Raw genomic sequence first — 21,240 nt, 5'->3', positions numbered from 1 at the left:
AAAACATAAATGTTGTTATTACTCTTTGTAGATCACATCAAATAGATATTTGTTTTGAAAACATTTATTGGATTTTCTTGGTACTCTTGACACTTCATCTGTTTCTGCTGTAGCTATTACTTTTTTCCTACTTTTATCAGTGCTATTTTAATTGCATTTACTGTACTGATGAGGTGATGTCTCCAAAGCTCACTGGCTACTCACTACAGATGATATAAATAAGATTCACGTTTCTTATTGTAATACAACTACCTGTTTTTAAAGTTACATAGTCTTTTGAATTTATTACAAAACACTAGATAAATGTCAGAAATTGTAAGATGTATTCTGGAATAGATGGATGCCACCCTTCTAGGAGTAACAATTGGAGCAGGAGCGCTCTGACTGCTGAGGGTGTATTTCGAGCCAGCCCTGAATCTTATAAAGTTCCAAACTCACAAAGAAATAATTAGGTTAGGCATTCAATACCTGTACATACTAAGTATAATCACAACTTTTTGAGTATTTTAAGATGCATATATATTTTCAATCTACTTTAAACATTTTATAAAGGGAAATTCTATATACTTTTCAAACTAGCAAGTTCGCAAAGATACATTTTGATTGAAAATTACTCAAATTGGAAATGTGATTTTATATTGTGTATTCCAACAATGTTTTCCCTAGAATATGTAGAAACCATAAGCTGTTACATCTGCAGCTAAAATTGTGTAGCGTCTGTAGTGGTTGCCACAAAAGCTCAAAGACTTTGGGCTTGTTAGGGAAGTCTTTCTCTGCAGTGGTAACTGGCCTGTCATTGTATGGCCCATCGGTAACAGCTGTGCAGTGAGGAACACTGGTGAGACTTGTGATCAGAATGTGACTCCACCCCCAAAATAGTTTATGTAGCTCATGCTTTATTTGTAACTCAAAATAACATAAATTTAGAATATTTACATAAGCGTCGTTTGAGATCTGCATAATTAACAGAAGTATAGTGAGAGCAACTTAGCTTACACTCCTTGCGAATTGCACACAGCGATTCAAATATTTGGGGTGTGAAGCACATTGGAAAAGGTCTTGTACATTAAAGTGTGCCTCCAGATGCGGTCCTCTCGTCATGAGAATCCCTAAATAACTTAACGCACAGTGCCTGGGTAGACTGCCAGTTCACAACCCTGGCTCTGCTGGTTAATGGAATGTTGAGTGATTTGTTTCTTTAAAGAAATACATCTGATCCAATTCCCCTTCTCCTTGAAAACAATTTCCATTCTAAAATATAGGATAAATCACTTTACTGTCAATATCTCCATCTGTAGCAATAACATTGCTTATAAATAACTTTATTAGATTTGTTTGCAATAAACATTTTTAATGTATCCCTTAGGTGTGAGCATTAACACTAAAAATTAACTTACATTTGTTATATTGATAGATTTTTGACCTTTCAGGAACCGGATACTTAGCTGGTTGTGTTAGCTGCACTTAGTTCTGTCTAATATAAGAATTTTGGGTTGGCCACAAGCTACATTCTCACATGGACAGCTTCAGAACTGTGCTCTGCACTCTTTAGGTAATGGATTTCATATGGTGGTCTGCATCTGTGGGTTTGTGGGTGAACAATGAAATTACCAAGGGTGTAAGAGTGTGTTGATCGAGAATGGAGGGTGGTTATTTTGTTGCTCTTCCCCTGCCCCCCTCAATTGGTTCCCCAGAACCAACTGAGAGGGTACTGACCTGCAGTACTGCTGAACATTCAATACATTGTAGCTTGCTCAATCTGGAACTGACAGGCGTTTGGCAGGTGACTGAAAGCTTTTCCTACTCTGAATACAGTCTTGTGCTGATCCCTGTTTCCATTTCTGTCTGCGTCTATCATGTGTGGGTTCTTGCTCGTGATAACCGGTGTGGAGTTGCTTTATTTAATACAAAGTCCTCTTTGAAACAGTGTCTGGTATGATGCTTAAAATTGGGACATTTCTCTCAATTGTTAGTTTATCAAATTCTGATTTGAAAGTAAAGCACGCACTTTTTAATACTTGCCTTGCACCCATGAGCTGGAGCCCAAAATCAGGCTTTTTGATCTTTTCTTAGAACTTAGCTTGAAGGAAGCATTGAACATGTAAGGAGGTCTGGTCTAAGCAAACCTACCTGTGTGTTCTTTACATCGAGCTCTTCTTAGCAGAAAATGCAGTGTCTGCTTTATAGCTTCCATAAGAACCAACATGACTTGGACATTGTAGTTTCCCTCAGTTTTACCTATGTGACAGCTTCCCACATGACAGGAGAGTACTTTGGAGAGGACATAAGGTCTCTCGTTGATTAACTACTGTCAATAAGATTGCTGAATGGGTTGAACGGTGGATGCAAGATTGTATGAGACCATCAGAATCAAGGTTTTGAATCCACTTGGTTCTGTGTTAAAATATCATGTGTAGAAATACTGTATAACATAAATATTGTGTCCTCCTACCATATACAAAAATATCGTCCGATTGGGTGAAGACTTTCTGTGATTCCTGCCATCGGGTGATATTTATGTAAATTATATTTAGAAAACAGTATTAACATCAGATGGTATTCTGACAATGATATTCTGGTATCTCGCCATGCCTTTCGCTCTTTTTCCATTTGAATTTGATATATACTCTTGGGTTTGGTAGTAACACCTATAATTTTAGTAGAAGGTGGCTGTTGAGTTCATGGGCTGGGCTCTCTCAGTAAAAGACCTTTATCACATCAGGCTTAGTGAATGTGTGTTCTTTTTCAAGGTGGAGGCTGAAGCCGTGAATCGAGCCATCACAGTTGCCAATCAAACAAACTGCCCTCTGTACATCACCAAGGTGATGAGCAAGAGCGCAGCTGATGTTATCGCTCAGGCCAGGAAAAAGGGTAAGTTCATCCCCCTCTTTACTGCACACATGGACTTAAATAGACTTGATTAATGCAAATGCTGTTCCCTGACCCCACTCAATTCGCTATAGTGTTACATTACTTGGGGGCAGCCTTCAATATTACATGTAGCCCCTCATTATAAGGTGGTTTGATATAGGAGCTGGTCATTTTGCCCCAGGGTAAATAAGATCCTGCACCTTGCCTTAACCTGGGGCAAAATTAGTACCCCATTTTCATTTTATGAGGTCTCACTGAGAGATCTTGATTATCCGACTTTGCTATTAGCACAGATTTCCCTTTTCCAGATTATTTTTCCATCCCGTTTTCACTATGCAGATTTCATCAGTTAATACCGGGCGAAATTTACACAGTGAAAGCTTTAAGATTGGATTGTTACAGCAAAACTCGGAATACGAGTTCATCCCTGTTTTTCCAGCCAACTGTTAATGAGGGCTTCACTGGATAGAATCACAGTGACTTACTAACATCATAGACGGAAATAGCATAAATGAACAAACCTTGTATAGGGTATGGGTTATGCAGATCCTTTTTCAGTCGGACTGAGTCTGCTTGAATGATGCAGTTGGCACAATTGGCCTGATTCTGTCCATACCAAATTGGGAGTAAATACCCTCATTGTAGTAGGCATTTTCAAGATGTTCCTTTGAGCATGTTTTCAACATTTTAGATGAAATTTGCAGATGCTTTTTAGATAGTACTACAGAAATTTAGCAATGCAGCCAAAGTGTCAGTTTTGATTAGACGTTTTATAATGGTGTGCAGTACTGCAGAATTGTGTTTTAAATATTTTTAATGAAAGTGAAAATTCTGGTTTTTGTTCTCGTCATCAATTGTATTGCATTTGCATTGGTATTTTACTAATGAAGACCAGACCTTTCCCCCAGCTGAACATTGGTGTTGCAGGAATGCCTAATGTATAAACCTTGCCAGAACAGTAGATGATCACAAACCAATGAAAGTAGCCATTTGTCAAGAACATTTAAGTAGCTTGAAGATATCTTTTTCTTCCTTTTCCTGGTGCACGTTGGCCATAGTGCTGGAATGTCCAATTACTGATATCATTTTTCAAATTCTATTTCTTGACGGTTAATTCAGAATTCTTGCCTTGCATGACACCAGTTCTCTTTTTGCCACACATTTTAATACTAAAGAGTTTATGCCTTTCTTGCTAGTGTTTTTTTTTCTATGTATGCTGTGCCTTTAAGCTTGTGTTTGCCTTTTATCCCTCTTTAGGTACAGTCGTGTATGGTGAGCCCATAACAGCCAGTCTGGGTACAGATGGAACTCATTATTGGAGCAAAAACTGGGCCAAGGCAGCAGCCTTTGTCACTTCTCCCCCACTCAGCCCTGACCCTACCACACCAGACTTCCTCAACTCGTTGCTGTCCTGGTGAGTAGTACAGTTGCACGTGTGCCATGTGTTGCAATATTTGATCCATCAAATCGATTTTCTCTCCCTATCACTCCAATATCTTCTTACAATCACATGGTAGCCTGCCCTTTCCTGCTTTACAAATCCCCTCTTTTCTCTGTTGTGGTAACTGGACGTCTTGCGATTTGCAATAACGACGATGGTTTCTTCTAAGAAGTAATGTTCCATTCTGATTGTGCCGATAGGCGATGATTATCTGTGTATTGAATCATCTGTCCACAGTCCCAATATCCTCAAAAGCGTGCCTTTGGACTGCTGCTCACTGACTGACCGTGCTCATAAACCTTTTCTCCCAACTAACTTGATATGCGTTTTGGTTTTTTTAATGTTTTTTTTTGCCAGTACGAATAACCTACAAGCCACCAAGCATTTTTTAATATTGTGAAATAAAGAACTGACATGGGTAACTGTATTCAATGTTACTGTTGCACTCTGTAGTTGGAAACTTTAATAGTGAGTGTTCCTACATATATATTGTAACAGTTCGGTAAAAATTGTGGATGTCCAAACAGCAGCAATGGAAGTTTGCTTTGAGAGGTGTTTTGGAAACAATTTGTGGAGACTGCATCACTTTATTATAAAGCACAGTTAGTTGCGTTGTTAATTCCTTGTTTCTGTTTCTCCATCATTTGATGTTAGTCCTTCATCCAGGGCAAATGATTATCTTCTGATTTTGTTTTCTTTTTTAGAGACTAAAATGGAGTGTTTTTGACACATGCATTGGTTAACCAGAGGAGTGAAATAATCTGACCTCTGGATAACCAATGCATGTGTATCTTAATAGACCTAACTAGAAAAAACAGAAAGTACGCACTCAATTTTCGACAAGTTAATGGTGTAGACGGTCAGTAGTTGGTGCAAGCGAATAAATCCCCCCGAGTAGGGAAAATAAATATACAAAAAGTCAGCACGCTCCTGAGTAGGAAAGTGTCATTCGTGTTGCACTCAGTTAGAGAGGCGAATTCTCTGGGTAAATGAAGCAAAGTAAACGAAAGTTGAATCCAAAAGTCTTTTCAATTTATTGAACCATTTGTTCAAAGTAATGTGGTAGAATTCTTTTCATTCTTTTTCAAAAATCATTAATCCAACTGCCCAATGCATTTTGGGCTATTTTAGCCCTTCTTCAGGGGCGGCGCTCTAAAAAGGACAAGGTCAGGTGTCAGTTTCAGTCTTCAAAAAATTATGAAATAAGTGCATTACAATGCAAGTGGATTAAACGAGCGTGCCGAGAAGAGTGAAAGGTAAAAACACCGATATAGTGAGGGAGTGTATCCTGAGAACGTGAACAAGACGTTTGCGGTGAATAACGGTAAAAAGAACGTGAACGAAATATTTGTGATAAATTGTAAAGATTCAGAAACGGGTCAGTGAATAACCTTGTGAAACGTGGGTCAGACGGTGGAGTTGACAACCTCTGGGCGGTAATAATCAGATCCACACCTTAAAAAATCTTACCGAAACAGAAGACTAAACGTGTGTAAAATTCTACGTACTTTAAGGGGTAATGGTGGTACCTGCGGCAGGTAAACGAGGGAGAGAGAACTATGATGATTTAAAGTGAATAATTAACTTACGGTTAGTGATGTTGGTTGGCGAATTCTCGGGTAGCGAGAAAAGTCACGTCCGTACGCTCTGGTGAGTGTAATGGAAGGTAGTCATGTGATAGTGGAACATGTGGGTATTTAAAGACGCAAGTGTGTTAAGAACTACAAAGAAGAAAGACTAGTAGTTCGAATGGTGAAGGTGAAGCCGGCGATCTAAGTACAAGTGGGTTAATGAAAATAACAGAATAAAACAGCGTATCGATAATAGGCAATCAAATGGTGACAAAAGAAAAATTATTATCAAATGTTACTGGCACACAATTATTATCAAAAGTCACTAGCACATGAATGTGATAGACATGGAATCATAGACAATCATAAACGTAACCATGATACACAGACGAAGTAATATATGTAAAGAAGAGTAACTAGGCAAGTATCCAAATTGAAACAGATGGGTACTCATGAGAATGGTACAGTCATTGAGAAAATCAATGGTGCAGGGTCATAGAATGTCCAAGAGGGAGGAATGATTTAATATTCATGAATTGCGTTAATGGGTGGAGACCTCAAATTTACAAATCTAAATTTTCTACTCAAAGCTTTAACATCAAAAAAATCATCCTGAGATACTGGCCGATGTTAAGCACTGAAGCGGATTTCAACAATATTTTTGAAACACCCCCAAGATTTGCGTATCCAAGATCACGTAACCTAAAACAAATGTTATCTAAAGCTGACGGGCCCACCACAGGTATTTTCAAAGGAACTCTACCATGCCTCAATTGTGGCAACTGCAACTCTATCATCAAGGGTACCACTATTCAACATCCCTCATTAGGTTACCCTATTAAACTCAAAGTCACAGCCACATGTAACAGCCAAAATCTCATCTACTTATTGAAATGCCCATGTGGTCTTGTCTATGTGGGCAAGACAGAAGGAAAGATTCGTATAAGGATTAACGAACACAAAAGCAATATACGAACTCAACAAGCAAATTCTCCTATTGCTACTCATTTCCATCACCATCAACATAACCTTTCTCAATTGCGATTTCTTGTTCTTGAACAGATCCCACATCTAAAGGGACGAGATAACAACAAATATCTGTTACAGAGGGAAATCTTTTGGATACATAAGTTAAACTCCACACATCCCAAAGGTTTAAATGAACGTTACGACCTGGGCTGTTTTTTGTAAATTTGAGGTCTCCACCCATTAACGCAATTCATGAATATTAAATCATTCCTCCCTCTTGGACATTCTATGACCCTGCACCATTGATTTTCTCAATGACTGTACCATTCTCATGATTACCCATCTGTTTCAATTTGGATACTTGCCTAGTTATTCTTCTTTACATATATTACTTCGTCTGTGTATCATGGTTTACGTTTATGATTGTCTATGATTCCATGTCTATCACATTCATGTGCTAGTGACTTTTGATAATAATTGTGTGCCAGTAACATTTAATAATAATTTTTCTTTTGTCACCATTAGATTGCGTATTATCGATACGCTGTTTTATTCTGTTATTTTCATTAACCCACTTGTACTTAGATCGCCGGCTTCACCTTCACCATTCGAACTACTAGTCTTTCTTCTTTGTAGTTCTTAACACACTTACGTCTTTAAATACCCACATGTTCCACTATCACATGACTACCTTCCATTACACTCACCAGAGCGTACGGACGCGACTTTTCTCGCTACCCGAGAATTCGCCAACCAACATCACTAACCGTAAGTTAATTATTCACTTTAAATCATCATAGTTCTCTCTCCCTCGTTTACCTGCCGCAGGTACCACCATTACCCCTTAAAGTACGTAGAATTTTACACACGTTTAGTCTTCTGTTTCGGTAAGATTTTTTAAGGTGTGGATCCGATTATTACCGCCCAGAGGTTGTCAACTCCACCGTCTGACCCACGTTTCACCAGGTTATTCACTGACCCGTTTCTGAATCTTTACAATTTATCACAAATATTTCGTTCACGTTCTTTTTACCGTTATTCACCGCGAACGTCTTGTTCACGTTCTCAGGATGCACTCCCTCACTATATCGGTGTTTTTACCTTTCACTCTTCTCGGCACGCTCGTTTAATCCACTTGCATTGTAATGCACTTATTTCATTATTTTTTGAAGACTGAAACTGACTCCTGACCTTGTCCTTTTTAGAGCGCCGCCCCTGAAGAAGGGCTAAAATAGCCCGAAATCCATTGGGCAGTTGGATTAATGATTTTTGAAAAAGAATGAAAAGAATTCTACCACATTAATTTGAACAAATGGTTCAATAAATTGAAAAGACTTTTGGATTCAACTTTCGTTTACTTTGCTTCATTTAACCAGAGAATTCGCCTCTTAATAGACCTCCCATCCTCTTTACTGTGCTTGTTACTTACTGAGTCAAGATATGACCACATCTCTGGTACTTAAAGCGTGACATGTACGTATACAAAAAGCCCCTCTGCAATACTACATGCGTATACACCTGCGTTTGATTTTGAAACAAGCAATTGGTTGAAATAATCTGACAATTGCTTGTTTCAAAATTTAAAAGCAGGTGTATTGCTTTCATATTGGGTACATGGTTATTGTCTTGGTCAGATTTGCCACAGTGGGTGATGAAGGAGTTTGCGATCTGCCATGTCTTCAGAGCTTTATAACAGGTTAGTCGGTCTGGGAGATTCCTGATAACAGGGAGGGAATTGCACACTGAAAGGAGAATGCAGAGTTTCCAAGTCATGTTATTTTGTATGTAGAGATTTCAGTACATTTTTAAGCAACAACTACATCTGGGCTGAGTGGTCCGCGATTTCCTCTGAGGAAAGAGAGGGCTTATATTGTTTAGTTCCTGCTAAATGATGTGATCTGTGTATCGTTGACTTAGTTTTAGCAGTTTAGAGCGACATATTCAATGAATTATGGTTGTGATCTGAGGTAGATGTTAAAAGGGGTCAGAGAAATGACAGCACCTTATGGTATGCCAGAAATGAGGCAACTAAAAGATGAAGTGTAAGGTAAAGTCAACATGATCTGTATTCAGTCTGAAAGGCAGAAGTAGAACGATTTCAAAGCTTTTTCATGAATGCCAATATCACAGTGAGAACAGAGGATGCGAAAATCTTGGACCATATGTAAGACAGGTGAGCGGTCAAGAAGAGGGCAGCAGCCTCATTGCGTTCCACTTGTGTCTTGAGGTCAACCTACATGGTGCTCATGGAAGAGTCTGTCACCTATGGGCATTAGAGCAGGGTTTCGGAAAGAGTTCAAATGCTTTAATAACATGTTAGAGTTGTGTGAGCAATGCTTTTTGTAACCACTTTCACACACAGCGTCTGTTGACAATTGGTCTGTACTTGTCTGAGTTGCATGGTCATGCCTAGGCCTCTGCAGTAGTCCTGGGGACAATGTTCAAAGCATCCGGAGAGGTTCTGCCTTGTAAAGAAGAGTTGAGGATAGTTCAGACCACCAAAGAGATGAAAGGGAAAGACTGTAAACTCATGAAGACTGAAGGTGAGCACACGTCTGCTTCTGACCCTGCTTGGCTGATGAAGGCAGCAAGCTTAGTGGAGTGTTAGTCATGAGATATAAAGAAGGAGTAAAATGCACCAGAGAGGTTAGCTGAGGTATGGGTCCACATTTGCAGCTGAATGGTAGTAAAAGCTGGTCCTGTTTTTGGCTAGGTGGGATTCAATAGCTTTCTTCACCGTGTAGTGGGCATAAATGTTGAGAAGTTTCTGAATCTGTGTTCATGCTTCTTGGTTTTGTTTTTGTAACAGAACTTGGAAGAGGTCTGTTTAAAGGTGGTCAGAGTTACGGAGATTAATTATGTAGTACTCCCTGATTGATCAGTAGAAATCCAGTTGATGGGTTTATATGAACTTGTATGTAAATCTGGAACACTTTTGTTTCGGGTTGCAAATCTGTTTTAAACGCTGATAGTTCTTTGGTGTAACACTTGGTTCATTGAGAGTGGTGGCAACAATGCTGACACTTGAGCAGTTCCAGTGGTTCAATGGCACCAGTGTTCCCAAAGGTCAATGGCAGAGATTGCTTGTTCTATTGAAATAGAAGGCTTGCTGTGGGGTGGCTGACGATTTTAAGAGGTCTTCCAAGCTTGATTAGCATAGTTTGCTGTAAGACTGAGTTATGGTTTCAGGGATATTTTTTAGCCACCAAGTCTTTCTTGGAGGCATGTCATTTGAGAGAAGAGGGTATCAGTTTATGTGCCCTTGGCTTGATGTTTGCAGCAGATAGTACCAAGCTTTAAGGGTCCTTTGCTGACAAATGTCTTTAATGTAATATCTAAGGTGGACCCACCAGACTCATGGAAGAAGTCTATCTTAGTTCCAATCTACAAGAAAGGGGACAAAGCAGAGGCCAAAAACTATAGGCCAATTTCGTTGCTAGACAGCACAGCAAAACTAATGGGAAGGTTATTATTAAACGGACTAGAGGAGTGGGCATCCAAGAATAAGGTCTTAATTCCAGTCCGATATGGCTTCATAAAGGGAGTGGGCGCTCAGGAACAGTGCCTTAATTTAAGCCTATTAATCGCCAAGTACTCTCGTAAAATCTGATAGATTATACTTTGAGTATATGGACTTGTCGGCAGCGTTTGACTGCGTGGCACATCAACATCTTTGGAGGATGATGGAAGAAATGGGCATAGAAAAGTGTATTGTATCTTTTATTAGGCAGCTCTACTCATCAGCCACGGCCTGCGTCCAATACGGGAGAGATGGGAATGCACCAGGGCGTTTCCAATTAATAGAGGGGTCCGGCAGGGTTGTGTGCTCTCCCCATTTCTTTTTTCTATTTACACCAATGGGGTGAAAGCTCCACTCCCCTGCTGGACTCGATACCAGACATCCCAAAATTAACCATGTTTGCACCCCAATTCTCCTGTATGCAGATGACGCGGTGCTTATTGCCCGCATTGGCCTTGCCCTTCAAAAGTTACTAGATGTTTATGTAACTTATATGCAAAAATTAGGGCTAAAAATAAATGAAGCCAAGTCCTTTATTTTAATTACTGGCCGTAAAAACAGGAAGGTTCCAAACTTCCATATATCTGCCCAGAAAATAGCCCATGCTGATACCTTCTCCTATTTAGGTATAACGTTTGATAGGCAACTTTCATGGTCCAATATGCTTGCTACTAGAGGTTTATCACTAGAGAGAACCATTATTGCTCTCCACTCATTTATTAAAAGATTCGGGGTAAAACCCATTAACATGGCAAAAAGAGTTTAGCAGCAAATTGGTGACGGTAGCAACTTACGAGGCAGGCATTTGGAGATATATCAACCCCTCTGCCCTACAGACCATAGCGGACACATTTTGGAAAAACTAGTGGACCTCTTGGTAAGCTGCTGCAATTTTATTGCCCATGCAGAATTGGATGTTCCATATCTGACCGATACAATTGCCTTGGCCCCAATAATGTTGTAGCATTCTATATGGAGAAGGGAATCTATCCATATCACCCAAAAGCTAATTGAAGACTGCCTATCCCTGGAAAATGCCCATAAGATTCCATGGATCTCCTATATTAAATCTACTCTTTCCTCCTTAGGTTTAGAACTCTTATTTGCTGTCCCGAGTGACTGTTGGGAGCTCTCAAAAAGGGAGATAAAATTGCGTTTTCTGAAATTAAGGGCTGAACTAAGATTGAAAGCAAACTGTACAAAAGAATCGGTCGAAGCATATTTAGAAAGCCCAATGGTACAGGAAGGGCCAACATCCTACATTTTTACTGTGACAAATTCACGTCACATATTTTTTCTAATTGGGTTTTGTTTGGATTTTATTCCATGTATGTTGGCCCATCCAGCTGGTATTTATTCCATAGATGAATTACCATCCTGTCCATGCAATGGTGTTTCTGCACAATCAAATTTACATATTCTCTTTTCTTGCAAATTTTATGCAGAATCACTTAAAAGATTTATCTGCTAGAGACATCTAGCCGCAGATTCCTTAACTTAGAATATTCCCAGGCGTCAGACTGGATCCAGAAAAAACTTTGCAGCAACCCCTCTGCGCGCCGGTGGACGGCGCCACACGACCCTGCCCTGATGTCGTCCACGTACGTGACGTCAGCGAGGTTATACAAGTCCCTCCCGGTGCGCTGACATCAGTTTCCTTCTTTTCCGCGTGCAACGCGGATCCGGAGTTAGCTGCTCCTCTGGCCTGTTTTCAGGCCTTGACGACGCTTCACGTCGGGGAACAATGTGCGATCACTTTGGGCTTTAAAACTTGTAATACCTGTTCACGACAGATGTCCGCGATGGACCCGCATCTTATTTGTATGTGGTGTCTGGGCGAGCACCATGACTCCACAGACTGCGAGTCGTGCCAACACCTAAAGCCCAAGTCTCGGCGCGAGCGCCATATGAAGCTTCTTTCGGCGCGGTTGTCCAGGTGGGCGTTGTCTTGCCCCCTGCTTCTTCAACGGCAGGTCCCTCCCGCCGTCGTTCAGCCTCCGGGGTCCGGGGCCGCCGTTCGCCACTTGGTAAGTCGAGGCGCTTGTCGCCAAAGTCTTCAACCTCCCCCTCTTCTGTTGTCAGGAGCTCTGGTTCCTGGAACGTCCCGGACGTGCACACCCAGCAGTCACCCTTTCCGGGTGTGGGGGCAACTCAGGCCCAAATGAAGGCATATGCTGCAGCTTTGCAGGCCTCCCTTGGGCCCTCTCCCGTCCCTGGGGCATCCTCGGGGCCTCCGCTTCTTGTTGGCTCTCCGACGGACTCGCTGGTGGGTTTGCCCCCGGTGCCAATTGAGCCTCACCCCCCCCAGGGACGTTGGAGATGTGGTACTGTTAGGGCGCAGCCCAGTTGGGTCCCCCTCTATGGTCTTTGTGGAGTCATTAGGGCACGGCCGGCTGGGGTCCCCCTCTACGACCCACGGCGCCTCCGCCACGCTGCATAGCCCCGCTGGGCTCCCTGCAGCGCCGCATGTGGTTGCCGGTGCTCATAGCCCTGCTCTGATCACACCCCAGGCTCCCGGTAAGGCAGACGCCTGTCCGGAGCCGGGGTCGGCGCCGTACCGGTGCTGGAGGCTCGGCTCCGCCTCCGTTGCTTTCTCCGGAGTCGGAGCCTGTTCATATGCCCCGGGCTCCCGGACAGGCGGTCGTCTGTCCAGAGCTGGGGTCGGCGCCGTACCGGCGTCGGAGGCTCACCTCCTCTGCTCCGCCGCCGCTCCTTTCCCCTGAGTCGGAGCCTAGCATGGAAAAGGTGGAGTCTGCGCCGAAAGCCTGCCTCGCCTGCTCCGGCGTCTGCTCCTTCCTCGGAAGGGGAGCTTATCATAGTCTCGAAGCCGGATGGTGCCGAGTCGACGCCAGACGCAGTCGAGTCGGAGTCTAATGACGCGGGGTTGGCGCCGACGCGCGTCGCTTCAGCGCCATGTCGGCGCAGAATTATGGACTCTTCTCCAGAGGCCTCAGAAGGGAGTTTGGCACCGTCTTCTCGCCCACCATCACCGGACGTACTGTTGCTTGTGCCCCCCTTGGAATTTGTTGAGCTTCCTCGGAAGCTCCCAGATCCGGCAGGCTCCTTGCCTCCCCAGGAGCAACGTCCGGATCCTCATTCTTCAATGGGACTCCCTTCTGTGGGACATTGGTCGCACCCTCACTGTCTGGGCTAGGGTCAGTTTACAACCCTCCCTCACTGATCAGTTGTTGTCTCCTCCACGGAGGGCTACCGAGGCCGGTGCGGCTTTTTTGAGGGTGGTCTCATTGGCCACACACATTTTGAGCATGCCACCCCCTTCTGCCCCCTTGTCTGTCGACCCCTTGCTTAATGTCATTCATCGGGGGTCCGGGACTGTGGAGCCACTTCTAACCTTTGAGGCTTCCCTTTATGATACCCTTTTAGGTACCTGGGTCCAGCCTGCTTCAGGTTATCCGGTGGCTTGATCAGTTTTGCACCGCCACCGTCCAGCTCCGCCTGATCCTGTTTGTCTTTTTGTACACCCTGATGTGCAACGGTTTGTGTTGCAGAGTGCTTTCCCCTCCCTGCCTCCTCTTATGCTTCCTCCCTCTCGGGAGTCCCGATGGCTAGAGTCATGGGGCAGGAACATCTTTGCCTCCACTAGTGCGGCCGTACGATCCTTAAATACAATGTGTTTTAGCACAGGCTACTTCTGCCCTGTGGGACTCTGCAGAGTCTTTGCTTTCGGCCACCTCTGAAGGTGCTCAGGTTGATCTCCTTCGCCTCCTCCGGGATGGCCGCGACGTTGCCGATTTCACAATCCGGTCCGCCTTAGATGCTGCGGATTCTTTGGGAAGTGCTATGGCTTGCTCTGTTGCCTTAAGGTGTCATGCTTGGTTACTTGATAGTCTTCCACGAAAATATCCGGGAGCGTCTGGTTGACTTACCCTATGATGTTCACGCCGAATCGACGGTTCACCGGCTCCTTGCGGGCTTTCGTCCCCCCACTTGGGTCTTCTTAGGCCTTTCTTCCATTGTGGTAGTACTTTTTCATTTCGCATCCTTTAGCTGTGCTCTGTGTTTTACATGGGCGGTGAGCCTTGCGTCTTTTCCCAAGGGTGATTACCCTTTTATTGGCATCCCTTGGATGCGTTTTGCTATAAGCTGCCTGTTGTCCTGCTGTGGCCGGGTTCCACAGATTGCTGTGTCTAGTCCTCTGACTGTGGTATTGAGCCGGTGGCTCAGCTCGGTAATGTCCTACGGCTCGGAACTCATGTTCACGGGTTCAGTTTGTTACTGCGCTCTTTTGACTTGGCGTCTTGCCCTAAGAGGTGTTCCCCGTTGTTTTGGGTATGCATACTCCATGTGGGGTAATCGTATGCTATTATATAGCTTGCTTATCTCACCTGGGCCTGGAGATCCTGTGGGCTCCATGCGTCGCTTGGTGATCCGTTATACGGCATTCTATGTTTTTCCCCAGTGCCATCTTCTTACGCCATGGTCAACATACCTGTTGCCTGTTTCACCTCCTTGGGAGGTTTCTTACTTTCCTCTTCAAAAACAACTGTACTAGGTATGCTCCGGTATGTATATGTGCTGGTTGCTTTGGTATTCCTCTTCCTACGGGGGAGCTTTTCTGAGCTGTTGCAAGTTGCCCATAGGTTCCTCCTTGCTTCCGCTTACTGGGGTGATTTCCCCATTTGACAAATGCTCCCTTTTTGGTGTTCCACACTGTACGTGTCTTTTCTGGAGTGTTTGGTCTTTCTGAGGCTTTTTCCAATTGTTAACGCTACGCCTGCGGGACCGCTCTTCTGATGGCAGTGATCCTTGACTACTGCCTGCAAGTCTATATTGTGGGTTGTTTCTCGCTTTGGCTTCTTACTGCCCGGTCGGGCACTCTTAAGCTTCTGTTGTAAACCACTTTAAGGTCTCTGTGACCGTTTGCCTGCTGCGTGTTTCTACCTGCTTCGGCGGGTTTAACATTGATGCTACCGCCAGCTATTCCAATCGCATCGCTCAGTTTCTAGCTCTTGCCTTTAGGCTCTTGATACTGGCTCCTTCAGCCTTCCTTCTATATGCTAGTCGGTTAGGCTCTGGTTGCATCTCTACTGGTGCTTTTTGAACTTGAGTCGGTGTCCTGATCGTGCGCCATTAAGCGAAGAGTGGTCCTTCCTTCTTTCTTTCTCTGCTCTGGTATATGGCTCAGGCCGTTCTACCAGCCCTTTATAAAACAGGTATGGTGTCGCGCCATTCTGGCATTTTTAGGATATCTGTCATCCCGTTCTTTCTTCTCTTCCGAGCTGCTTGGGTTGCTGTCGGGCTGTTCAGCGACAGCCTCCCCCCTCCCCCTTTTTTATCCGTCACTCTGTTGCCGGATCGGATGCTTGGCACTGTCTGTTGATCTGTCGCAGACCCACCTCCCCTTTGGGGTATGACTGTGATATCTCTTGTAAGTTAAGGAATCTGCAGCTAGATGTCTCTATCAGATGTACGAGTTACTTACCTTCAGTAATGATATATCTGGTAGAGATGTTGTCTAGCCGCAGATTCCTTAATGCCCACCTAGCCTCCCCGTTCTGCGAGGGCCTTGCCAAGTGGGGATCTCCGCTGGCCCCCCTGTTACAGTTGGCATTGGTTTTCTCTCTCATGGGTGCTCACATTGTTGCGCCCCTTTCAGATTTGCCATAATGCCATTGATTCGCTCTCAGGGGTTCTGTCAAAATAATACCATTGCCTCCCTCTCAACGGTTTCTTAATTGTAAAATGGGGCCTTATCGATTGTCCTTTACCAAGAGATTCCTCTTTTTCTTTTTCTCCTGCTGTCTTTCCGCCTTCTTGTTGGCTCAGGGTTCTAGGCTCCTCTACGGTAGTCTTCTTTGGGGCTCTACTCGCCTCTGTTTCAGACCTCTGTTACTACAGGGACGCAGTGCCGGACTTTTCATTCCTGCGGTGGACTGTTCTCTCTCTGCTCAGTTTTTGCTGGATGGCACAGTTCTGCATGGTACTAACAGTATTTCTGTCTGAGATGTTCTTCCCTTCTAACGCTAGGGAAGGGTCTTCGCTTAGCTTGCAAGGTTCTTTCTCACAGCTTTTCCACCTATATGTAGGTGGTGTCTAATTATGTCTTTTACGATGGTGTCTGCACCATCCTCCTTATTTATTCACGGATTTTCATCCATCGCACACTGTTTCCATACTTTCAATTTTTTTTATTTTTATTGGTGGCTCCGTGTTGTGGCGGAAAAGTTTCTCCGAAGAAAACTGATGTCAGGGCGCCGGTAGGGACTTGTATAACCTCGCTGACATCACGTACGTGGACGACGTCCGGGCGGGGTCGTGTGGCACCGTCCCCCGGTGCGCTGAGGTGCTGCAAAGTTTTTTGCGGATCCAGTCTGATGCCTGGGGATATTCTAAGTTAAGGAATCTGCGGCTAGACAACGTCTCTACCAGATTAATCGTTACCGTAGGTAAGTAACTCGTACATTCTGCCCTATGCGTAAATATTGTTTAAAACAACGTTGTGTTGCACTGTATTTTCTACAATCCTTGTCTAACCCTATGGTTTGTTTTTCTGTGGCGTCCTTTTTAATCCACTCACAAAAAATTGGGAAATTGCACAATAACTGAGAATTAATTTTAAACTGATCCTCCGATCAGCTGGCTTTTATGAATTGTTCTCTAATGGTGTTTGTTATGATGCAATTACCTTCTTACTCCTCTATGTATAGAATTTTCTTTTTTGTATAGATTTTTTTTAACTGTACCTTTTTTTTGTACTTTTATGATTTTATACTATAAGTATCGATGAAAGTAAATTGACTGACTGGCATAGGTTCAGAGACGAGCTGATAAAGATCTTCACCTTCCAGGATAGGTGGTTGTGAACTGTCAATGTAAAGAAGTGTCAGAAACGGTCAAGGAATGAAGAATTGGAAAAAAGGGTTAAGGGTGTTGGTAGATTAGTAGAAATGAAAGAGAATTGTGAGTAGTAGACTATGGCATTGATTCACTCGGGGGGGGGGGGGGAAGCAGTTGTATGAATGGTAGGAACTGATAAGTAAGACTTCTAAATGATACCAAGTGGCCCGGCCTGTTTGTTTGGTCGGTTGTGGAGAATAATCTTGTGGCCATGTGGAAATAATTTGAGGAAGAGGACCACATCATCACAATACTCACTGATAATTCAGTTATGAGTTCCTCAAAAATATTCAGTGTATGATGATAGTTGTTCTTTTACTTATCTCTAAGGTTGATAAAGAGACCAAGAAGGTGGCAAATAATAGATAATAAATTGGGTTTCAAAACTGCAGATTGCGGAGGATGGCATGCTGAATGGGAGTTTTGAAACTGATCTTAGGCAGACCTTTCACCTTGGAGTGATCTCGGAGTGAAAAATATAGAATACTTACCACCATGTAGATGCTCCAGCTGGGAAGAGGTGTGGCTCAGCGGCCAGGGCAGGTGACTCTGGAACACGGGGGGCTCACGGTTCAATCCTTGGCGCCGGTGGCAGGTCAACCCAGCACCATGTGGAGAAGTGTGGCTCAATGATTAGAGCGGCAGACCCTGATGCAGAGGTCTAGCCCGGGACCAGGGTTCAATTCCCCGCCTTGGCGGGTCTTGGGCTCAAAAATTCCACGGACCTGATAATTCTCGCCTCGGTGCCTATTCCAATCATGGAGTCCCACTCTGCAACTCTGGGCAATAGCTTGCTTAATCTCCACAACGGCCCCCACAACGCTAAGGATGCCTGGCCTCCACCTTGGGGGTGCCCAGGAGTGGACGCCTCAAAGGGAAAGCCAGGATGGGTTCCACAGCGGTATTTGTACAAGCGCCTTGAGACCCTTGCGGGTGAGTAGTGCGCTATACAAGTATCAAATTTAAATTCACCATGTGACTCTGGGCAATAGCTCACCTAATTTTCATGATGGCCCCCAGCGCCTTGACGCCCTCGGCGATAGTTGGCGCTTTATAAATACTGGATTTTACCTACTTAACAGTCTACACTCTACACAGTGGCCTACATTAGCATAACCCATGGCATATCACCTGGCCTGATCCGTATCAAGCCCATTTCTTAGGTCTTCTCCACTGCTTTATATTTGTTCCCAACACTCAGTTTTTACAGTCTTTCTCATACAAGAGGCTGTTTTGGCATTGCAGCAGAACTTCTTTTAGCCAGAGAAGGCTGTGGAACACTAGACCCACATTTCCATGCCCTCTTGGTCTCCTAGTGATTCAAATGTATAGTTTCTAAATAGTGAGTCCAGAAAAAGCTGGAGTTTGATTTAGTTGAATCGTAAAGCTTTTTCCATGTGTACAAATTGCCTGGAACGTTGCAAATTACATACATATATTGTATGTTGGTTACACAAACATAATGTATGCCTATATATGCAGTCTACGCAGCTATTTTACACAGTGCGTTCCTAAATTAGACACTTAATCTCCACCTGTGGTGAGAAAAGTGCTAATTCTTTGGATATTCACAAGGGCTTGGAAATGCATGTGGCACACTGTTCTTGGGACAAAACATACATGCAACTTGCTCAGGCATATGTGTGTATAAATAAGTGCACCGATAGGTTAATTTCTCACAGGAGGTGTGTAGGAAATTGAGGAAAACAGATTCAGTTGAAAATTGTAATCATCTCACAATTTACATAGCGCTATGAATTTTACATGAATATGCTACGGGTGTGTATATTCCCACCGGAGTATGAATAAAATGTATGTGAATTCTGAACTTTGTAATAAACTAGACTCCTGAGTGTGTGTACGTTATGCATGTGGAAATGTACAAATGTAAGTACCTACCTCTGTAAATTAGCTGCTATGTAGATTTTAGACCTGGAGCATGCATTGAAATGTGTGAATTAGATGGCTTTGTGGAGTGTTATATGCTACATAAAAATTGACAAGAGAAGCCCTGTCAATCTCAAGTTACCTACTTATTGGTTCTGCTCTCAAACTTATTTCTCAATCTTAGAAAGTGCTTATTGTCATTACAATTATTTTTCAAAGTAAATTTTTTATAATTTGACAACTACAATACATGAATATTAATATACACACCCACACATACCTACATTTTTTCTTGGTTCGTATAAGGTCCAATACAGTGAGCAATAGTCAATATTCCTGTTCTTATACTGTTAGATCTTCGTTCAATGAACCCAACGCAGGTTTTCAGTTGGTAACCCAACCAATTACACCACCACCTTCAGGATAGTCTGTGATAATTCAGATAGAGAATTGTGGATGCATTGCAGGGATTCACAAGAGCCTTGCTACAAAATTAGGCACAATGACATAGATAATGTATAGCTGCAATACTGCAAAAAATATCAACATATGTGGATCGATGTATTAATTAAGCCTTAGCCTCTGCTTTGAGCAGTAGATGGTCAGCGATCCCCATCATCAGATACAATTTTATATTTGATATATTATGGTCCACCAAGAAGTCTCTCTCTAAACGGAAAGCTCTGCCAGTACACTGGGGCTCTCATTAAGAGCTAGCTGGATTTGGATGTGGGGATACCAAGAGGCTGTCATTTTAGATTTCGCCTGGAATCCCTACATCTAAATCTAGGTATTACCAGTTATAGTCCCTGGAATGTGGAATAACTGTGCGGTCTGAAGAATAACAGCTGAAAATCCCTGTTTTCCGTGATTTCAGAGCTATTCTGCTGACAATTTCCACCTTCTTTAAGCAGTTAATAATGTCAGCGTGGAATTGTTCTAGTGAGTGAGTGAGGGAGAGGGACCGAGGCCATGGCAGGCCGTGCCTTGACTGGAGAGCACATCGTGTGCTTCCCCAATGGCCCTGTAGGGCAATGGATGGATGCGGGGCTATGCCTCTGACCGCGCCCCCTGACCACTGCTCTGTTTTACTGGCTGCAGACCTGCACTTGGTAAAACTGGGTCCGGTGTTTCTGACCTCAAAGTTCCGGGTCCACAAACACCAAATAACTCGTAGTATGGCAGAGTATACACGTAATAGCCGCCTAGAAGAATAACATTTACATTGAATCCCATTGTGCCTTATGAAGAAGCAGTGCTCTATGCACACTGTGGCACTGCTTTTGAAAGTGCTGTCCTGTTTCTGTAAAGTATGACCTTTCATAACTCCGATTTTTTCCCCCATGGAAAATGCCTATATTAGGCAGACTGGGAAACACAGCTGCATTGAACCCTGTACCACTATCATGGCTGAATTAGCCCCAAAACAAAAGCATGTGTGAACTAGGGTTGATTTAGCGTTCTCTTTGGCTTGTGAGTCTTATTGTTTTATTATCTCTCAAATACGAAGCACTACTGTTCTTAATCCGGCTGTGCTTGTCACATGGCACAAAGCAAGGCGTATTTCGTTTATTACAGCTGGACTGTTGTTTGTCCCAACAATCCGCTAACACAAGCAATGTTATTTAATGTCCAGCATATAAAATAGTTGCCTGTTTGGGTATGAAACCATTTTTGTTATCAACCAGCGTTGCACCAGTTGGAGTGTCTAAATTGAATGATTGCTTTGTACATAGCCATTTTAATCTTTTTATCATTTTAATTTCAATGCATACAGCAAAGCATTATTATTGGGTTAAGTTTTTTTAGTTATGTAGTCACATGTATGTACACTTGCTCTTCTACTAGCATCTTCAGCAAATGTGTCTGTATAAACTTGTATAGGCATGTTTTACCTTGCACTCTTTCCCATCGATGTGTCTCAAACAGTGGATTTCTCCTGAATCTGTTTAGTTTTTAGTTTTATTTTGTTCTCACCTAACCCTTCCTTTCCTCTCATCCTAAGTGGGTGAGAGCAAAGGTCAAATCGATTATATACTCTGTTGGTGCTTTGTCCCTATAGTTGGGCTTCAACCTAGGATAGAAAGACTATCTTGGACACAACTTTTTATAAGTTTGATGCT

General features: G+C 43.2%; 1 protein-coding gene across 2 annotated transcripts in view; it reads left to right on the top strand.

Moving 5' to 3' along the window:
• The window catches only part of DPYSL2 (dihydropyrimidinase like 2), a 408,396-nt gene that overhangs the window by 353,456 nt on the left and 33,700 nt on the right, over positions 1-21,240 (top strand). For both annotated transcript variants that reach the window (XM_085632753.1, XM_085632754.1), the window contains 2 exons: positions 2,751-2,871; positions 4,129-4,285. In XM_085632753.1, the coding sequence (XP_085488879.1) occupies positions 2,751-2,871; positions 4,129-4,285 (278 nt within the window). The remainder of the gene's footprint in view (positions 1-2,750; positions 2,872-4,128; positions 4,286-21,240) is intronic.

The sequence above is a fragment of the Triturus cristatus genome, chromosome 11 (genome assembly GCF_964204655.1).
Source record: "Triturus cristatus chromosome 11, aTriCri1.1, whole genome shotgun sequence".
NCBI lineage: Eukaryota > Metazoa > Chordata > Amphibia > Caudata > Salamandridae > Triturus > Triturus cristatus.
Note: the sequence above shows the minus strand (reverse complement) of the source record. Positions and strands in the feature narration are given on the sequence as shown.